The sequence below is a fragment of the Oryzias latipes genome, chromosome 1 (assembly GCF_002234675.1).
Source record: "Oryzias latipes chromosome 1, ASM223467v1".
Taxonomy (NCBI): Eukaryota; Metazoa; Chordata; class Actinopteri; order Beloniformes; family Adrianichthyidae; genus Oryzias; species Oryzias latipes.
The window spans coordinates 17,007,212-17,027,151 of NC_019859.2; the positions used below are offsets into that span (position 1 = coordinate 17,007,212).

General features: G+C 39.7%; 1 protein-coding gene across 3 annotated transcripts in view; it reads right to left on the reverse strand.

Moving 5' to 3' along the window:
- Nucleotides 1-222: 222 nt before the first annotated feature.
- cntln (centlein) overlaps nt 223-19,940 on the reverse strand; it is a 90,874-nt gene continuing 71,156 nt past the window's right edge. For all 3 annotated transcript variants that reach the window (XM_023960314.1, XM_023960276.1, XM_023960244.1), the window contains 6 exons: nt 19,258-19,384; nt 18,366-18,503; nt 17,453-17,638; nt 14,623-14,820; nt 11,296-11,370; nt 223-963 (listed from right to left, as the gene is read on the reverse strand). In XM_023960314.1, coding sequence (XP_023816082.1) covers nt 853-963; nt 11,296-11,370; nt 14,623-14,820; nt 17,453-17,638; nt 18,366-18,503; nt 19,258-19,384 — 835 coding nt within the window. In that variant the 3' untranslated portion in view covers nt 223-852. The remainder of the gene's footprint in view (nt 964-11,295; nt 11,371-14,622; nt 14,821-17,452; nt 17,639-18,365; nt 18,504-19,257; nt 19,385-19,940) is intronic.

Sequence of the window (19,940 nt, forward strand, 5' to 3'; positions counted from 1 at the left end):
TGTGCCTGGCTGGAATTCTATGACATCAAGTCTTTTGTGTATTGGAATAGAGCTGTGAAAGAAAAAGATTCACCAGATTTGCACCGCTTCGACATTTCACACCAGGACTCTTCCAACTGTAAGTGGTGGACAAGCACTAGTGAACAGTACTTAAGAAGCCCCTCCCTGCTTGTCCACTGCACGACAATTTACTCAAGACGGACCAAAACAACAACAACAAAATTGAATTTTGTTTTTATTTACAAACAGGCATTTTGTGAGCAAAATGACAATCCATGTTCAGAGATTTATAACATAATTGTCAAATAAATTATTAGACAAAACGATCAAGAATAGAAGCCAAGGAAAAAGAAATCTTTCAAAAAATGCATCCTTGAAGAGGATTTGATGCACTCAGAAAGCCGCTCTTTGGCTTTCTAACATTTGTGTTACTCTACCACAGTCCTGACTTGCCACTGCAGTGTTAAGCGATAATGAGCTTCTCAGTGTGTCAAAGAAAAAGAGCAGAGAGTGTCTGGTAAAGGTTTGGGTGAGCATATGTTTTATCACCTGGGTCTGAACTGTGTGAAGGAGAGTGGCTGTGCTGGAAATGAACTTGGCACTGGAGCACCTTGTCAGTTAGATGTAGTGCGGTGAGTACTAACACAGATGTCGAGGGCTCATTTACAAAAGCTGGAGTGCTGTGTTGAGCCAGTGGCCCTGAGGGAGGAGGCCGCGCTTTTCTCACAAATATTGGTTCTGCCGCCCCGGCTCAGCTTGGCTCAGCCCAGCTCCCACAGAGGAGGAACCGGGTAAGGAAAGAGGGAGGCAAAAAGAAGAGGATGACAGTTTTCCCAGTCGCAGCCCAGGGAGTCAGGGTTTTTCGCTGACTGGTGTTGTGAGCGCGGCCAGCTCTTCTGTCAGCACTTTCCTCTCCTTCATCTTCACACGCACAGCCTGCATGAGCTGGCTGGCTGTGGGGATCTGCAGGTGAACAAAAGACAGAAATGAGACACGGAGAGGTGATTTCCGATAGAGTCGAGGAAAATGAGGAAAACACAAATGCACCACTGTTAAAAAAAAATAAAATTAAATTAAAAAGTAAATAAAAGATTTTGGAGATTTGGAAGTTTGTCAGGAGGTCTGTTTGCCATTTTGTGAAACAAGAGAGCCCCAGATGGAGCCTTTGGACCTGTGAAATGCCCGAGGAAGTGTTCCTGCTGAATATTTTGACAATACAATTCCCTCTGCAAGCAACAGAGCTGCAGCTTTCGAGTCAATCCTGCTGCTAATTACATCTAAACCTACATTTTTGAACAATGATAACATGTTTCCGTATCATTGTGGATTTTTTTTTCACACATATCAAATTCCCATTAGTATATTCCACCAGTAGCATCTATTTTGAAAGTAAACGCGCTTCCAGGCTGTGCCTCTTTGACGGATTAAACTAGAAAATGATCAGAAAGGGGAGAAATTGAAAATATTTTTTAAAAATATATAAAAAAAAAACATTATTTTGGTATGTCAGTACCAAAAAGACAGACAGCCATGAAAACCAAAGTAACCATTCTTTAGCTGCTTAATATAGAATCTATTGATTAATGCTTCTTTGAAACCTCGACATTAAACTGCTTGGAAGCTCATGAAAATGGTTTTTAGCTTTATAAAAAAAAGAGCATATCTGGAGCATAAAATGGTTTGTGCAAAGAAAGGTCTCATTGCTGCAAAGACAGGATTGTGACAACAGTCCAATAAATCATGCAATATTCAAAAGGTTAAATACGGAGATTGTGTGTGTGTGCTTAGTTGTTATGGAAACACGAAGATGCTAAGTGTGTAGCTTTTTAAGAAATGAACATACCAGGAGTTAGGTGCAGTTCATCAAGCTTACTAAAATAACAAACTTTCACCCCTTTATTAAAAAAGAAAAAAAAACTGTTATTTTTTGGGGACAGCTATAGTGGTGGTAAATGTTCAGGTTGTGATGTTTGACTGACAAGTATCATTTTAAATGGCATTATTCCCTAAAAGGTCATATAACTATTGGAATAACATTTGTGTTTTAATGAAACAAACATTCCAACACCAGGATTTGACACCTTCATAAAATCATTTGTGATCTGCCTGAAAAGCCATAACCTACTCGCACACACTCATGTAGTCTTCCTACTCCATGACATCTTTTCCTCGTTATTAAAGGGAATTCTGGGACGTGTGCACTGTGAAGTTGTGTGTTTGTGCGTGTGTGTATGCACTGGCATAAATGTGTGAACTTCAGCAGCACCGGATGCAAAAACACAGAGCTGCTCCTCAGAGAACACTACTCTCAAGTAACTGCTGAGACATCTTCCTCTGGCTCTGTCCTCCGGGGAGGATTCACCCAGTCTTACACACACACACACACACACACACACACACACACACACACACACACACACACACACCACACACACACACACACACACACACACACACACACACACACACACACACACACACACACACACACACACCAACACACACACCAACACACACACACACAAGAGTGTGTGCGCAAACACACACATGTCTTAATCAGCTAATTGCATTTAGAGCCACTAACTATGCAAACAAATGCACTAAAATAGAGACACAGCCACAACACGGGGCTCTGTGGGACGGCAAAGACAGACTGGATCATTAAGAGTCCCGATACGGGAATGTGAGTAAACAACACCAACAGGTAAACATGAGCTAGATAAACTCAGAGTTTACTTTAAGTCAAAAACTGATATCAAAACGATGAAATAAATTTCTAATTTGACCCAATATTTAGTAATTTTATAAAGAAAAGCCTCCACAAATACAATTTGAACTTTTTAAACATTTAAGCTTTTTATGAGACTGTCAACACAAACACCACATGAGGAATTAACAGCTCCAGCACAGAGTCTTCTGAAAGTTGTCAAATCAAAAGGAAAAAAGTAGTTTTTTTTTTATATATATATTTCACACTTTCTAATGATTTTCTACCTCTGTGAGCAGATTTCTGGTCAAATGTATTCATCCACATGCTCACAAAAGGGACAAGCATGACTATCATCTCTTTTATCTAACCAGCACATTGGCTGAGGACTGATACCCTGCAGGATGGTTGGAGGTTAGCTCTGATGCAGCTGCTCTGCTGGATCCCCTGGGCTGCTTAAGGCTGTTTTAAGAACTGGCACTAATGTTATGCTACAGCTGATTTAGCTTGGGCCTCTGTCCCCTCTGGCAGAACTATCACCAGAACTAGCGCTAAGCAGTCACTGTTTTGCAAGTGACCCTGTCCCCCTTGGCAAAACTACAACAGCTACAGTAGCATCATCCCATGCTAACTCCACATCCATTACTATTCAACAGGCCCTGCAGAGCAGAGCTTTTCTCTAGGTATGATTTTATGAGCGTCTTTCAGGAGCCGACTGTCGTGTAAAGGCACAGACAAGCATGCGCGAATGTGTGCGAAGATAAGATCACGGACTGTGAGCAAAAAAGTGTTTTTAGGAGCCAATTAAATGACACCGCCATTCCACAGCCCTGGGGCGCACCTAAAGGCAAGGAGCAGCTCAAAGTTTCAGCCCTCCAGTGACTGCTGTGTGATAGTGGCATTACACACGAGAGTCTTCGCTTTTACATAAAAGATCGATCATTGCAGCTCTTTTGTCTCTGAACAGCTCGGCACCGTCGTTTCAAAAGGTCCAATTTGTAAGTCCCAGTGTCGAGCAGCTGGATATCTGAATGAAACAAAGAGGGGAAATCAAAAAGCCTAAAAGGTATAAGATGAAACATCTGCATGCTGTCATCAGATAAAGTCTTTTTATGGCTCCACTGCAAACTATTTGATACTTCCAAAGATTTAAAACCTTTTTTGTAGACATTCAAGATATTTTACCAGGTTTAGCAATAGGCTGCACAAAAAAAACGGAAATTTATTGCAATATCAAGCTGTGCAATACGCATATCGCAAAAGATGGTGAAAATTGCAATAAATAATTACCTTAAATGTGCTAAAACAATCTTATGGCAGCTTAAAGCATTTAACGAATCAAATACATCCATTTATGCATTTGACCAATCAGATGAAGCCATTGGATGTTAGATTCCTGCCTCCTATATAGACGAGGGTCATTAGAGTATAATTTATGTAATTTGTTAACGATTATTTAAATGAAACTGTTGCAGTGAAATGGAATTTTGTTGTTGTTGTTTTGCTATTTGTTCATGTATCGCAAGTTATATCGTCATCACAATATAGATCACTAATATCGCATATCGCAAGTTTTCCTCATATGTTGCAGCCCTATTTAGCACCTTTCCAAGCTTTTCTCAAAGTAATTTGATCACTTTTTGTCCCATTAAGAGGTAGGAACTAAAAATAAGAACATTACTTTTTTAAATGAGTCCAAGTCATTTTTCTTCATACACTTCACCATAGAACAACTTGATTTCAGACTCAGAAAATATTCAAGATCATCTGTCATTTTTGGTTCAATTTTAAGGACGATTTTTTTAAGTTCAATAAATATTCATATGTTTGACTGGAATTCTTTTTTAGTCTTTTGCAAATGATAAAGCAGATTTATGTTCTAAGAATAAGTGCTAGTTTTAGATTTTAAGAGGATTTATTAAGATAGCCCAACTTGTACTAAGCTGCTATTCTTCTCGTTTTGTTCCAAATGAGTCATTTCCACTTATTACACCATTTCTTTGTCACTGGAAGCAAAATGAACTACAATTAGTTACTCACATACCAGTTGCTTAAAACTAGCAAAAAAATCCTTAATGGGTTGTATAACATCTAATGTGAAGTTATCCTATATAACAGTTAGCTTTTTAAACGTATTTTTCCCTTTTTCAACGTGTGTGTGTATTTTGATATCTAGAAATACGATATAAAACTCTATCAAAATCAGTTCACTTAAGTGAAAATGTACTTGCGTACTGGATAGAAATGTTTTAAAACTTTCTAGTGATTTTCCTGTTTTTAGGCCAACTCTTTTTGCAGAGAATATTGTGAATAAACGATAGATTTGGACATGATTGGGCATGTTACCAAAAATATATGTTTTTATCATTTTTACAGTAATAATAAATAACCACTGATGCGCACAAAAACTATTCTTGCATTAAATCTTTGTCCCTCGCAGGTGAGTTCTCACCAATGTAGGCCACTTGTCAAGGTAAAGAAAAAAGTAGGTATGGTAGCTTTTTCCTCATAGGGGAGAAAATAAATCTCTTTGATCTTTGATCTTCTCACTTTTGTTTGAAAATCAAATTTATTAAACTGGGGAATAACAACAACAACATTATAAGTAGATTAAAAAAAGCACAAAGGTACCAAACTAAGAAGCCTTGCATTTGATTACCTCCAATAATGAATGTGTCACATAAGCAAACAGGGCTCAGGTAAGAAAAATCACCAACAAGCCTATTCTCCTGCTCTCCTTCATAATTACCACCCCTTGCAGCAAAGAGGATCCCTCTCTTTTTCTCCCTTTTAGGCCGCCAGGGACTGATATGAAAGGGAATTGGACACTTGGGGCCACAAATACTGTAATTAAAAATCTCTCATTTTCTTGATACACTGTTTGGAAACATCATTTCGATGTACAACATGAATTTGTTAGCGATCTGACCTAAATACACCCAAGATTAAACAGCAAAAGCCCCAGTCTTTGTTGCAGGTTCCTACTCATTAGGTGAGAAAACTAGGTGATTTGGGCACGATTGGAGAATAAATATAGAAAAGAGGTAAGCGCGCAAAAGAGGTGCAACCTGCAGGTGAAATTCAGCGATCAACAAGAGGAAGTTTGACTCACTGGTTGAGGTAAAGAAAGAACTTGATATGAGAGGGTGGCTGTGGTGCAGAAGTAGAGTGCTCCACCTCTGATTGGAAGATCACAATTTCGGTTCCTTCCTTGTCTGCCCATGTGCCAAAGGGTCTTTGGGCAAGACACTGAACCATACATTGGCACCGGTGTTAGGCAGTGGAGCCGCCATCAGTGTGTGAATGGGAAGGTGAAGCTACATTCACACCGCCTTCGGCAACACACGTTCAAGCGACCACTTCTAAAGGAAAGACAATGCATTCGCGTGTTTTGGGCTTCTCCATACAAAACTCTCACATGCAAGTTTCTACAATCTTCAAGTCAAAGTTTTAGAGTTAGAGGGTTTATATCATAAAAATTAACCTATAGAGCTTTAAAGTTTTTTATATTGTTAATTCCTCACAAAAAACAAACCAAAAGGGGTATTTTGATCCATGTCTGAGTATTCCATTAAAAACAAGCCCCTCCCAATCCACGAAAATGGGGGTTCTCGTATTCATTCATTTCATACGTATGAAAGACAGTCTGCGCTGCCAGCATGGCCCCCAGGCTAACATACACACTTTCTCCATGGAACAAGATCTGCAACAACGTTTCCTTTCATATGCACAGTATGCAACCATCCGTCTTTGCAAAAGTTTGGCTCTAGGTTGACGTCATGAAATGGGCGATCCCTACACAGAGCAGAAAGGCGGTGCCTCAGAGATCGAGTCGTCTTACTTCCGGGTAGGAAAATGAGCTTCGAAAAAAACTAACATATCATAAAAATGTGTTCATTTGTGTACCAAATTATATATTAAAATATATTTGGATATAGTTTACATGCTTCAGAAAGGCCCAATATAGGCCCCTTAACGTCCCATTAAGTGTCACGCACTTCGATGAGTTTTCCACGTTTGACCCATCCCCAAGGGGGGGGCGCTGAGCTGCAGACACAGTCACACTCAGAAACCATTTGGTGGTTTAACCCCGCCCCAATTCAACCCCATAATGCTGAGTGCCAAGCAGAGAGGCACTGGGTCCCGTTTTAAGAATCTTTGGTCTGAACTGGCCTGGATTTGAACTCATGTGTCTGGGGGACACTCTTCCACAAGGTCACTGGGTTGGTTTTCAAGCTTTACGTCCATTTTGCCCTCTTCCAACCCTCTTCCAATGGTCGATGACGGACATGCACTAGTCAACACTATCACAAAAAAAAAAGAAAAGGCACCCTCCCTGCTAAATGCGCATTTAGGAATCTGTGTTTGGTGCGTTCATAAGCGCGGGTCACATGCTCTGTGTGAACATAGCTTCACTGTAAAGCCCTTTGGACCGTCAAGGAAGGCAGAAAAACATTATATAAACTAACTTCTTAAGTGGTTTTAACACATCTAGACAATTTTTTCCTCCGAAAGGTAATATTAGTTTCACTGTGCTCCAGTAGACTAGATGCATTCAGCAAGCTCTTTTCCCAATCCCCATTGCCGTTTCAGTGACGCATTTACAGAATCAAGGCTGTGCTAAAGTCCCCTCTTCACAGATACAAATGCACTCACAGAGACAAAAAAAGAGTGGATGATTTAATTTGCTCAATCATTAAATGAGGCTTAATTAGTCACTTTCCTTCAGAGAGAAGAGTGCGAGTCGGAGCCGTTTCTTGTCATTACATTGCCATAATAGGCCACACAACACGCCGTCTGTCACCCTCGCAGGACCACATAACAGAAAAGTTTGTCTGCACATTACAGCTGTCGGGAAATAAAACATCCCATGTGTTGAGAGCTGTTAGTTTAAGCACCAATGGAGTAAGTGGAGGAACAAACCCACTATGTGATATTCATATACCTGTGTCTACCCCTAATAAGGCTAAGCAAGGCCTCTCTGAAATGATTTCTGTCTTGGAGACCACACATACAAGCCTAGCATATTATATAAGGTTATGTATGTTTGGTCCAGGTTGGTCTGGCCTGTCTCTTCATCTCTCTTAAAACAAGTTTACCTGCTTGTTATGGCTGGGAAGCTGATAAGAAGTGATGCTTGTACATCTCCCCAGAGTGTGATTCTGAGGTAAATATTAGCAGGCCCTCAGCGCCACCCCAACACCAGTAAACCAAAGCGCTGTCCTCTCATAAAGAAATCAACACAGTCAATGACTTTTTAAATCTTATTATACTGTCATGAGCTTTGAGATAGGTATACAAAATGAGTGTGAAAAATTATCTGGAGGAAGTGTTTGTGTGTGTGTTTGCAGACCTGAACACACACTCGTCCTTTCATTATTGGCCGGCAGCAGAAGCCAGTCATTTCCCTGTCTTCATAAAGACTCGGCCCATTAAATTCTACCTCCAGTCAATAATTAGGACTCCACAAATAAACCAAAGGCAATTAAATCAATGCTTCCCCGGGCTGGTGTTTGGAGCTCGTGGCCCACACGGACACTCCATCTTCACTGCTGGCCTTATTCATGGTATGCAGCAGTGGAGCCACGCTGTGCACTCCCTTGCCTACTCATGATTATTAGGTATCACTGTCCCTTGATCCCGGCTATGGAGCGCTCCTCATGGTGGCTCTCCCTTGTGAAGCATCCAGTTTGATTTCATTAACTCTCCAGTAGAGTTTAGGGAAGAGAAAATGAACACAATGTTTCATTTTGTTTTGAGCGGATATATGGGCTTGTGTGGGGGGGATCTATGGCTTCTTTGACATAAAGAGAGGAGGCGGTAAAGCAGCTCACATGCAGATACATAACTTTAGATCTCCGTCGCCCAATTTGCTAGTATTTCACACGGCTCTCCTTCTTGTTATGTTGACATGTGGCAGCGCATGACAGTGATTGCGAAAAATAACCCACAGTGAGTTGAAGACACACATACCTCTTTTGGAGACTTATGACATTGTCAAGTAGAAAAAAAACTTACCCACACACACACACACACACACACACACACCCACACACAAACACACACACACAAAGACGGCAAGTGATGGGTTTGGCCATTGACAGGGCCACTGAGATAATAAAGTGCTGTCCCACTGGCAGCTCCATTAGGCACTGACAGTGACAAGATGAGGCTGTTGTGAGAGCGCACGGCTCGCGCACAAGTGTACACGGATCCGGACGTGGCACACACCAGCAGATGGACATAACCTCATCCTCTTTCAGTGACAGAACAGTCAGTTAAGGACATGGATCTCTCCCGTCTTTCTTTTCACTGGATCTATTTCTGTCTCCCCGTCTTCATCTGAGGTAGACTGTGTAAGTTCAGGTCTGCGCATCATCATTCCACCATTAGGAAAGTTGGTTATTAATGTCACAGGCAGGGTGACAAGCCGGGCTGTTAAACTTCACAGATGTTCTGGTTGGTGAGATGTGCACAGGCTAGAGAAGAAGCTAGGAGTCCCTGAAGTCCAAGAGTTACCCAAGTCACAGTCGATTTGTAGACTTCAGCAATGTGCTGCTGAATTCTCTTAAAGTCCCACTCCGATCATCTTTTGATCTATTGTAAAAGCGCTCCCAGTGGTTTTTAATTATGATTATGCGATTTTTAAGCGCAATCAACAGGCCTGTCTTTCTTGGACATAGTTTCTGCAGAGCTGGAGTAGCAAATTAGAAATTACCCTCCAAGTTGTGGCACATAGTAATCTTTCCCTTCATTCCTTTGTTTACTCTCCCCCCTGCTAGCTTACAGCCCATAACAGCTTATATATGTCTTCAATGATGAGAAAAATGCCATTATAACATGTTAAAATACAGTTTGTAATTCTTTAGTTCTTTAATGCACTTATAATGATCAGCTTTGACAATGCGCCTACCTAAAAAAAATAAAAAAGCATTCAATATTCCATTTTGGTTTAGAAATGTTCAACTGTACATAGGCAGAGAGCTTGGTGTCCATTGGATACAAAAGAACAATTTAAAAACACAGAAAGCAAAAAGAAACTGGAAGACAGAGAGAAGTACATGTATATAAATAAATAAACAAAAAACAGAACAAGATGGACTTGAAAGGGGATAGAAAAAGTCTGATTCAGTGAAGGGGGATGACTGTGGTGGTCCCAGCGGTCCCCACAGGGACCTGGGGGCAAGTCTCAGCCTTGTCATACTCGGCTCTTCTCCTCCTCCACTGCGTACAGCAGCTACAGCCCCCCCCCCCCCCTTCCTTCACCACCCCTGTTCTGCCCACGGAAAACGTCGATAGCAGGCTGCCGGTGCCGAGGTCTCTAGTGGACACTAGCTCATTCTCCCGGCATCGACAGGCCCGCCAAATCAATATTTAGTTCCCCACTAACAAGCTGCCTCGGGGTCTGAGCCAGAGAGGGAGGGAGGGAAAGAGAGGAATGCGGGACAGTGGAGGACGAAAGACAGAGCAGGGACTGAGAGCTGTCCAGCTAGAAGGGAAAAACATGGATTCAGAGAAGTGCTGTGTGTGTGTGTGTGTGTGTGTGCGCGCGCTAGTGTGGGAGGGGGAGAGGAAGGTGGAAAGGTCAGGAGAAGATCTGGGGAACAAGAGAACTGTGTCTGGTGTGTGTCGTGGTGCGGAGGCGACGCATGAGTGCCTGCAGCAGCTCCTGACATGAACAGAGACGAGACACACATTCGACACTCTCAATCACTCTCATACTCTCGAACACGTATCACAGCTAGCAGAGGTTGACAGTGCTCAAGTGAAGCTCCAGCAGAGCACTCACAGATGAGTGGCTGAGTGCACACAAAAGGCTCCAACAGAGATGATGTACTCGCCTTTTTTTGTTTCATCTTTTACATCATTGTTCTTGAGCCTAGAGCACAACTACTGGGGCGGGATGGCAGTTCTGCGTGATCTATTGTTACTGGGTAAATCTTGGTGCCCTAATTACATTTAGACTAATAAAGTGGTACATTTGTCAAACTAGTTTACGGAAAAGTCAAGACCTTGAGATAAAACACAACATTTTAGTCGCTTTGAGTAACTAATTATTAAGAATAAATAATTACCTAAATTATTATAAAAGCCGAAAAAATGTAACATCTAATAAACTGAATAATTTATCATCCTATAAACATTTTTTTAACTTTTAAAAGCAAAAATAACATTAAAAAAACATTTGCACACTCAGAAAAAAAATGTTGAAAAAGATGCTTTTCTGTGATGACATTGTAGGTCCACAAGAGTTGCATCATGCTCCATGTCATAGAAAATTCCGTTTTCTTCTTTGCCCTTTTTTTTTAAACCTAATACTAAGGAGTTGAAAAGTGTCATTCTTTATATAAAGTTCAAGTATCTTAAAACTGTACGAGTGAATGCATATGTGTGTGTTAGGAATGCCTTTTGAGGGCATAAAAGTGGAAATCAAATTTATTTTTCACTTCCAGAACTATGTGTCAACTTTGATCTTGCAGAGAAAAGTAACGTCAGTTATTAGTGGCAACTGCAAAAACGTCTTGAGTGATATTTAGCTGGAGACATCAGCATTAAAAAAAAAGTTAAATGAATGTTGGGAACCTGACCTTCTGCTGGAGGATGAGGTTTAGGTGATCAAGCCACTCCTGGTCTCTGGAACTCTGACCGTACCCCTCTGTAGTCTGTAAATAAAAACAGCAAACACACATCATTTAAAAAAAAAAAAAAAAAAAAAAAAAAAACAGGGTATGAGAAATGGTAGACACTAAAAAATGAGAACTGTGCTTGTGTCTGAAAACATTGATTCTTTTAGGATTAGTAGTATTTACTTTGTAGACAGATTATGTAAAAAAAAGTCAAAACCTTGGGTATCACAGTGTGATCCTTCCAGAGAGATAGTACCACAGTGGCTTACCTCGGCCTGACCCTGCTTAAGGCTGAAAGGTAGCATCACATTAGGTGAGACCTTGAAGAAGCTCTCTAGAGGCACAGTGGCAGTGTATGCCAGTGCACCTTTGCATAGTGCTCTATAATAAAGACCTTAAAGAGAAGCAGCCTTGTTAGCGCTAATGAACAGGTTGGACTGCCCGCTCATGTGCACCTCAGCACTTATGCATTACCTCTGCACTGCAAGTCCAAGTGTTTGCTCACGAAATGATGTGACAGGGCTTCCACTGCTGTAAATTGGCACATGTGGAGGTGTGTTTGTGTGTGTAAACTTAGAGGTTGCACCTGCAAATAAAGTTGTGAGGTTTTAGGCATCTGTGCAACAGAAATCTGCAAATTGGTTAAGACTGACATAACACAGCATTCTCCTTCTTTCAGACTCTGCTGCCTTGAATACTGACTAAAACTAGGTCTAAAAATGGATGCGGTGGCGTGTTAGTAAAGACTAAGGGAATATGCTGTCTTTTGTTGCAGTCTCACACAAACTATATGTGTTCAGTCTTTCTCTAATTGTACTGTCATGAACATAATCCCTTTACATACCAATTGTCACCAGCAGGGTTTACCATTTAACTTTCGACTTTCTTGCAGTTCATCTGAGACAAACACAATCTGAGCTCAGAGTGAAAGGCTGAAAAACTTGCCTTTAATCAGAACTCTTGGATTTCTTAGAGCAAATCTGAGATTTTCAGATTAGCAAACAGTCTCTTTCAGCTGTCACATCTACATTCTAGTTACAAAAGACAGTAAGGGTGTTAGTCTTTCCTCAAAAGACACCTTAATGATGCTTGACAGCAGAAAGAATTTACCGGTATTTAAAAGTCTCGAGTCAGTACTACTTATTTTTAACTGTGCTTCTGATGAGCCACACTTTACTATAATTTAACAAATATAATTGATAATATTAAAGGCTTTGTTCAAAGTTACTCTTTATTGATATAATTAACATTACTATTTTTAGTTTTTTATCCATTTTCTTCCTATTTTTTTGACCAAAGGTTTGGTCTATAAAGAGTTTGAGAAGAAAGGTGAACTTTAAATTGCTCTTATCCCTATATCCCTATAACTACCCCATAATACTGGGAACGTCTGCTTAGTCTAATGCAGTGTTGGATAATGACTCAAATAGGGAAATGTTCAACCCATCAACTGCATCTATAAATTCATCCAAAAAATTTAAGGTGCAAACGTAAACCTTTTGGACGCGGTTAGAACGTTAATCAAAAAGCCAGGTTGCATGGTGGTGCAGTGGTTAGCAGTGAGAAGTCCCTGGTTTGAATCCTGGCTGGGTTCTTTTTGTGTGGAGCTTGCACGTTCTCCTCGTGGGTTTTCTCCAAGCTCTCCAGCTTCCTCCCCCAGTCCAAAAACAGGTGTTTCTACATTATCCCTAGATGGAAGTGTGAATGTGTTTAGTTGCAGCCCCATAACATATTGATGACCTGCCCAGGGTGTACCCTGTCCTTGCCCAATAGCAGTTAGGACAGGCTCCAGCAACCCTGGGATCCTGAAAAGGATTTAGTAGCTTTAGAAAATGAATGGATTTATCAAAACGTCACCTGAGTCTGAAACCACACAATCCTATCATTGTACAGTGTGTATATATATATATATGTTTAAAATGTATTGACCAAAAAATGAGTTTACAATGGCGAAGAAGGAAATTAAGATACAGATCTAAAAATAAATAAATAAAAATTGCTACAATAAAAAAAATTTGAAGGGACATGTACAAACACCATATTTAAAATCTTAACTTCTGAACCATTTAGTCATGTAATACATTTAAAGAAATCACTGAGTTCATAAAAGTACTTGAATGCAGACAGTGTAAGAATCTTTCACAAAATTTGATTTTTCTGCATTTAAGCAATTTTTTAATATAACCAGACAACATAGACATTGGTGCATCTAAATCATTTGTGTAACAGTTTTCCCTAAAAAGAGCACTTTCATGGGCCTAGTTTGATGTGTGATGACATTTGTATTAAAACAGTGAAACATTTAGTATTTGGATGTAGATAAGGTTTTCCTTTTTTTAAGTCCAGTTTAAGAGCTTGTTATTATAAATGTGTTTGGATAATTAGAGTAATCTTTGAGGTAAGTTCCACCCTGAACACAATCTGGTCTCTACCTGGGAGAAGTTGTACAGCAAAAAGTTTAAATTGATGATTTTGGTTTTTTATCTGACTAAGGTCATCTCAGTAAATGCAAAATTGACTCTCAGTGACCTTCCTGGTTAAATAAAGATTGGATGAAGGAAAAAATAAAACAAATGCAAATGATAAAATCAAGCAATGGTGTTTGTATGATCAAATTGGCTTCAACAAGTATGACTACAACCTGCTTACAGATAAAAGCCAATTTCTAGGATTTTTGATCTGAGAGGAAGGAACTGTACAACAAAACTAGAGTCAAAGTAACCCAGTCAGACCTGATGCAACATGTGGGCATTGAAAGTTTCAACCCTTGGAGGAAGCCTCGGGTCTAAAGGGTTAAACCTTGTATGAGGTTTAAATATATAGCAGGCATTGACAGGTTTCTGATTGAGTCCTAATTACTGACTCCTTTACGGCAGCGTAACTTCCCAAGCCATTGGCAACACACCATGGCAGACATTTAAACCCTAACTTTGGATGCAATCAAACTTTACTCATCAATAAAAAATTGTACAAAAGACGAGATTTTTTGGGGAAGTTGGAATTGGTGGAGGAAAAAAAAAAAACCCAGAGATCTACTTTCTCCTTATTTTGTATCTATCACACCAACAGGAATCAAAGTACCTCTACCCTGAGGCCAGAGTAAAGCAGATTTTCGTCAGTGATTTTATCTGAACTGAAACAAGTAGATCAAAGGTATTATGTTTAAATATATTTACACAGAAACAATTACATAAAAACTTTTAATTAGATCTTCTTAGTAGCAATAATCATGATTTACTTATCATAAAAACTGGTATGGAATCCTAAACGACTGCTTCTTCGCCTTACCTGATCGGGTTCCATTATGTCTGCTAGATCATTCTCTGACATGTTGAGAATGGAGGCAGCAACCGACTTGGCTTTGATCATAGACTTGGCTGATAAGTTGTTCCTCGCTGCCATGGAGCTAGCCTGCTTCAGTTTCCTCCTGTTCATCAGCTGCTGCTTGACCTCTTGAACTTCTAATAGTATTTCGCTGGCCAAGGTCTGAGGGGGAGGGGAGAAAAAGAAATTAAATTTTTTAAAAAAAAGAAGAAAAAGAAAAAGAAGGGATGATGAAACTGATGAAGAAAAACAAGAGGGATAGCGATGTCTAGCAGATGAAAAAACGAAATTGATCAAGCATGCGCCAGAGAGGCCTAGTACATTATGGAGGAATATTGAGTTTGACAAAGTCAGATTCTCTTGGTTTCGTCTCGCACTCTCCTGCAGGAACGTGGACCTGAGGGTTTGTTGCCCTGTCGATTGGAAGCTGAGGGAGCACGGCTTTGATATTAAACACACCCCAAGTTTTGCAAAATTCTCCACAGACAGAAAATGATGCATCAGAGAGAGGGCGAGAGCTACTAACACATAAAATACAGCCATTCATTTATTTATTTGCTTTCTGAATGTCTCACGGTACAACAGGGCAGCATAACGCAGTTAATAATTAAGCTATGAGGGCCGTTTCAAATGGTGCCCAAGTGTATGGCAGGAAAGAAGAGGAAGGCCAAGGATGGCACGGTTATCAGGCACTAAATGAGAGTTTGCTCTAAATACAGAGAGACAATTAAATGTTAAAACTGCCACTGTACACAGGAAAGTCAATAAAGTAAACTCCCCTTTGCTTCATTTTGAGCTTATTGATCGAGGCAATAATCTTCTATATCATTCCCTTGTAAAGCTACTGAAAAGCTGACCTTGGTTTGATAGCCGTGGAAGAAAACTCAGAATACACAAAAACAAAACACAAAGCGATGCGCAACATGTCGTAGACGGGTAAAAAAAAAAATCAAATGTGTTATTACACATGCACACTGAAAAATGCTTTAAGAGACGTCATCACAAACAAAACCAGATAAACATCTTTGATTTTTTCTTTGCTTCATACAAGTTTCTCAGGGGAAATTTGTTCTGAAAAGTCCATGCAGACTCTGGTTTTCATAGTGTTTTCACTAAATACTTTATTCTTTAATTGTTTGGTCTTACCCTAAACCTTTTATTTACCACTTGTTATGTCCTAAATCTTTAAGACTCTGTGGCCCAAGTCGCCATTACTTGCAACATATTTTCATTCTTAACAATATTTTTAGTTAAAACAGAAGCCGTGTTATTTTTTGTTTTTGAGTTGACATATTTAGAACAAAACATAAATCTTATGCTGGTGATCTCAAAGCAAAGTTTAGCCAGAAGGGATTCAAATCCCATTGATTAAATGTTCTTTTCTAGTTTATTTACAGCTTAATAGATGTTCAATGGCACCAGGTAAGAGTTACATCAAACTGCAGAAAACACAACTAGAGAAGAGATCCAGGAAAAGATTCCCTCATTAAATAATCCTTGAAGTGATGATGGGGAAAGATGATGGCAAGCTAAAAAATATTCTTTTAAAACTTATGACTTACTTTTTCACTCAAGTAACCTCTCAAAATAAATATGAAAGTGCAGAAGGAGATTATAAAATATGCCCTAAAACATGGGTCTAACTGATGAAAACATTGTTAAATCACTTTTAAGGTTCTTTAAGTCTAAGTTGTGCAAAAAAACAAAAGTATTTTTGCAGCTTTTTGTGGTTGTTATTTCTCAGTGGTGATGACTAGTTAAACGTGCAGAAAACAGATCCGGTTGTGTGAAAGTGTGTATTATGTGAAATAGTCACAGCACAAGGTGCCACTGTTTAGCAGTTCAAGAGCAGAGCTTACAGCCTAAGGCGAGCACAGGGGCCAAAAGAGAGTCTGGCACACAATAAAAAATTCTCCAAACATAAATACACACACAGTGCATACGGGCACAGAGAACAAAAGAAAAAAGAAACCTTATAAAAGACACATCTACACGCATGCACTAACACACATGCAGCCCTCCGGTCCTGATCAATACATGACAAGAGTAAATCTCCTCCGGACGTCAGCCAGTCCAATCAAAGGGCTTGGTGTTCTTATAGGGGATCACAAGAGCCAGAGGGAGACAAACAATGATGTGAATCCTCAACAACAGCAAAATGGCCACAACAGCTTAGGGTTATGGGAATGGAGGAGAAGACTAATAGAAGCACGACTATTTATTTACGTGTTTTTTTGTGAATAAGCCTTGATGTGTCATGCAGCTTTCATTTCAGGACATGAGGCTTTTATCACCATCTGACCCCAGATGCAGGTAAACACAGCATCACTTGGATAGACGAAGGTCGTGGGATAAAAATCACATCGAAATGAAACAAGGCAATTTTAGAAACTTTTCCAAATTGTAGCACTAAATGGTTGGCACTGCAAAGAGTTTATTATTTGTTTTTTGTTTTGTTTTATGTGTGTGCACAGCAGCTCTGCCATGGTTATCTATCTGACAGGCCCTTTTCTACTCTGGTAGACACACGTCAGCCAAGCAGAGGAGACGAAAAGCCTTCATCAAGCTTAGTCAGGGTCTCCAATGTTCACAAAAACTAGACATTGAATTAGGCCAAAGAAACAATAATTGCAGTTTTCTTTAACCCAAAACACAATTGGGTTTTTACAGAGGTTGTTATTGAAAAAAAAGAGCTAACACCAGTCAGCAGATGCTGTTGACAGGATTCTACTATATTTATAAGACTTAATGGAAACAGCATACAAAGTGTGCACTTTTTCATTTACTGCAGTACCTTAATGAAACAATGAAGCTGCTCCAGATGGGAAGAGATTTGGCCAAGCTGTCTCTGAAGCTTGGCAATGGTGTTGGAACTCTGCAGGGTCAAACCCTCCATTTGTTCATGGGCTGTCTTTTCCAAGGCGGCCAAAGCCGCCTCACTGGCTGCTACGTGAGACTGCAGGGCTTGAATGCGCTGCTCCTGTTAAGAATAAATACGCAGGTGGAGTTAGTTACCTGATTTCAACTTAACTCAAAAGTGTAATTAATTCATTAATTAAAACTCCAAACAATTTATTTAATTTATAAAATTTCGTACAAAGTATATTCAAATAAGTGACTGCATTTTGAATCTTTAAAGCAAAGCTTAATTATTTTAAAGTCATCATCTTCCATGCCATATTCTAATTTTTAAAATTAGTAGAATTGAGCATAAAGAAGCGTACTTAAAGTGATTTTTAATGAATACAACTTTACCACTGAGAGAAGTAACAAATGTTGAATACTAACTTTTGTGTTTTTCAGACAACTAATGCAGTGAGAAAGATTTTCTTTTCCATATTTCTTTTAGTTTGGTAATAGACTCCATTCAGATACAATAAAACTGAGATCTCCATAGAAACCTCAGGTTTAAAACCACCCCTAACGCAGCTCACAGGTGGAAGCCAGGGAGGAGGGTGGGGCGACAAACGCAGAGCTCGCAGAATTGAACGAAGAGGGCTTGAGCCGCACACCTGGATCTTCAGTAGGACGCTGAACAGGTGAATTAATTGGGCTGAACCGCCCGCAGGGAGGAGTAATCAGGTTAAACGCACTGCTCGAGCTGCCTGCCCGAAATACTCCCAAGGTTGTTCATTTTGATAAGAATTTGCAAATACCTAACATTACACAATACTACTTAAAACTAAAGAAATGCTGCTTTTTTTTACCTTTTTCCCAAGACCCTCTTTCAGTTTTGCACAGGAATCTTCACATTGGCTTTTCTCTGTTGTTGCCACATTTAATCTTCTCTTTAGAGATTCAATGAAGGATTTCCTGTTGGTGCCTTCCTCTGATAAAGCCTTTACCTGTCAGTTAAGAAAAATAAATATATATGTATTTGAAATTAAAATCAGAGACATATAAAAAGAAGAAAGTCCGCCTTTAAAAACTAAAAACAGAAACTAAATCCTCTAACATATTGTTTGCTGTTAAATTGGTTACAAAGAAGTGAGTGTACACCTGGTATATACATTTAACACAAGTTAAATAGATCCTCAATTACTTTGTGTCAACTAAAATGATAAAAGAACATGTAATATCTTTTCTGTTACACAATAAACATTAGGCTTCACAACAAGGTAAAAAAGGTCTAAATGTACCTAATATTCTGTTAAATGTCATTTGCACCAGATAAAAGCACAGAAAAGCTAGTTTATTTGTAAAGTAGTTTTCATACACAGAGACAACTTGAACTGCTTTGCAGAGCTTGAAAAGCTTTTACAGCATAGATAAAAACTAAATGTTCTTTTAAGTTCTGACTGGCTCTACCAGCTGGAGGCCAAGAAGGTCTGATAATTATAAACTAGCAAACGTTCATTAGAATCAATTTTATCAAGGGACTAAGGACAAAATGACCTGCAGCTTTTTACTCTTTTCCGGAAGATCAAAAGGAAAACAGTTACAGTAGGAGGTTACTGTACTGTTACTGTAGGAGCTGAAGCCCTGACCTGGTACCTCTTATCATAAATGACAATCACAGTCCACATGTTCCCTCCAATGTCTGACAAAGCCTTAAAACAAACTCTGCTAACTAGCATACTATGGGTCGAGTGCGAGTACCTTCTTCTCCAGCTCTTCTACTTGTCCCCGGTAACTTTTCTCCATCTCCTGCAGAAACTTCAGTCTCGTCTTCAAGTCTTCCACCAGCTGCCGTTTCATGTGAACATCTCGTTCCGTGTGGTTCATCCTAAAAATCAGGGATCCAAATATAAAACAAAAGCAGCTTAGATTCTGGATGGGACATTAATCCTTTTGCACAGAAATAGCCTTTGTGAATGCAATTATCTGCAAAAGATCCACACAAACACATACACACACACCACATACACACACACACACACAAAGCTGGCAGCCACACTGTCCCCATGCGGTACATCAGGCATGACAGCTCATTATGACAACTAAATACACTGGCATGCTGCTTGGGTAAGTGGAGGGGTGTGAAATAGGGATGCATATATAATTCTAACTGGCATATATTAGCTCAAGTGCTCTGGCAGGGAATGCTGCTTTAAGTGCGGCTGGGGAGCCCTTTTTGATAAACAGTATGTCGAATCAGCAGTGACATTACTTTAGAGACTGTAATCAAGCATTTAAATGTTTATTATCTTCAACTCAGCCTTATGGCAGTCATAGAAAAACACATCAGTGGGGACACTTTGCTTGGAAGGGACTATTTAGATGAGGAATCTACTCAAAAAGAAAGGACTGCTGAGACAAGTCTTCAGAAGCTTTCACATGTT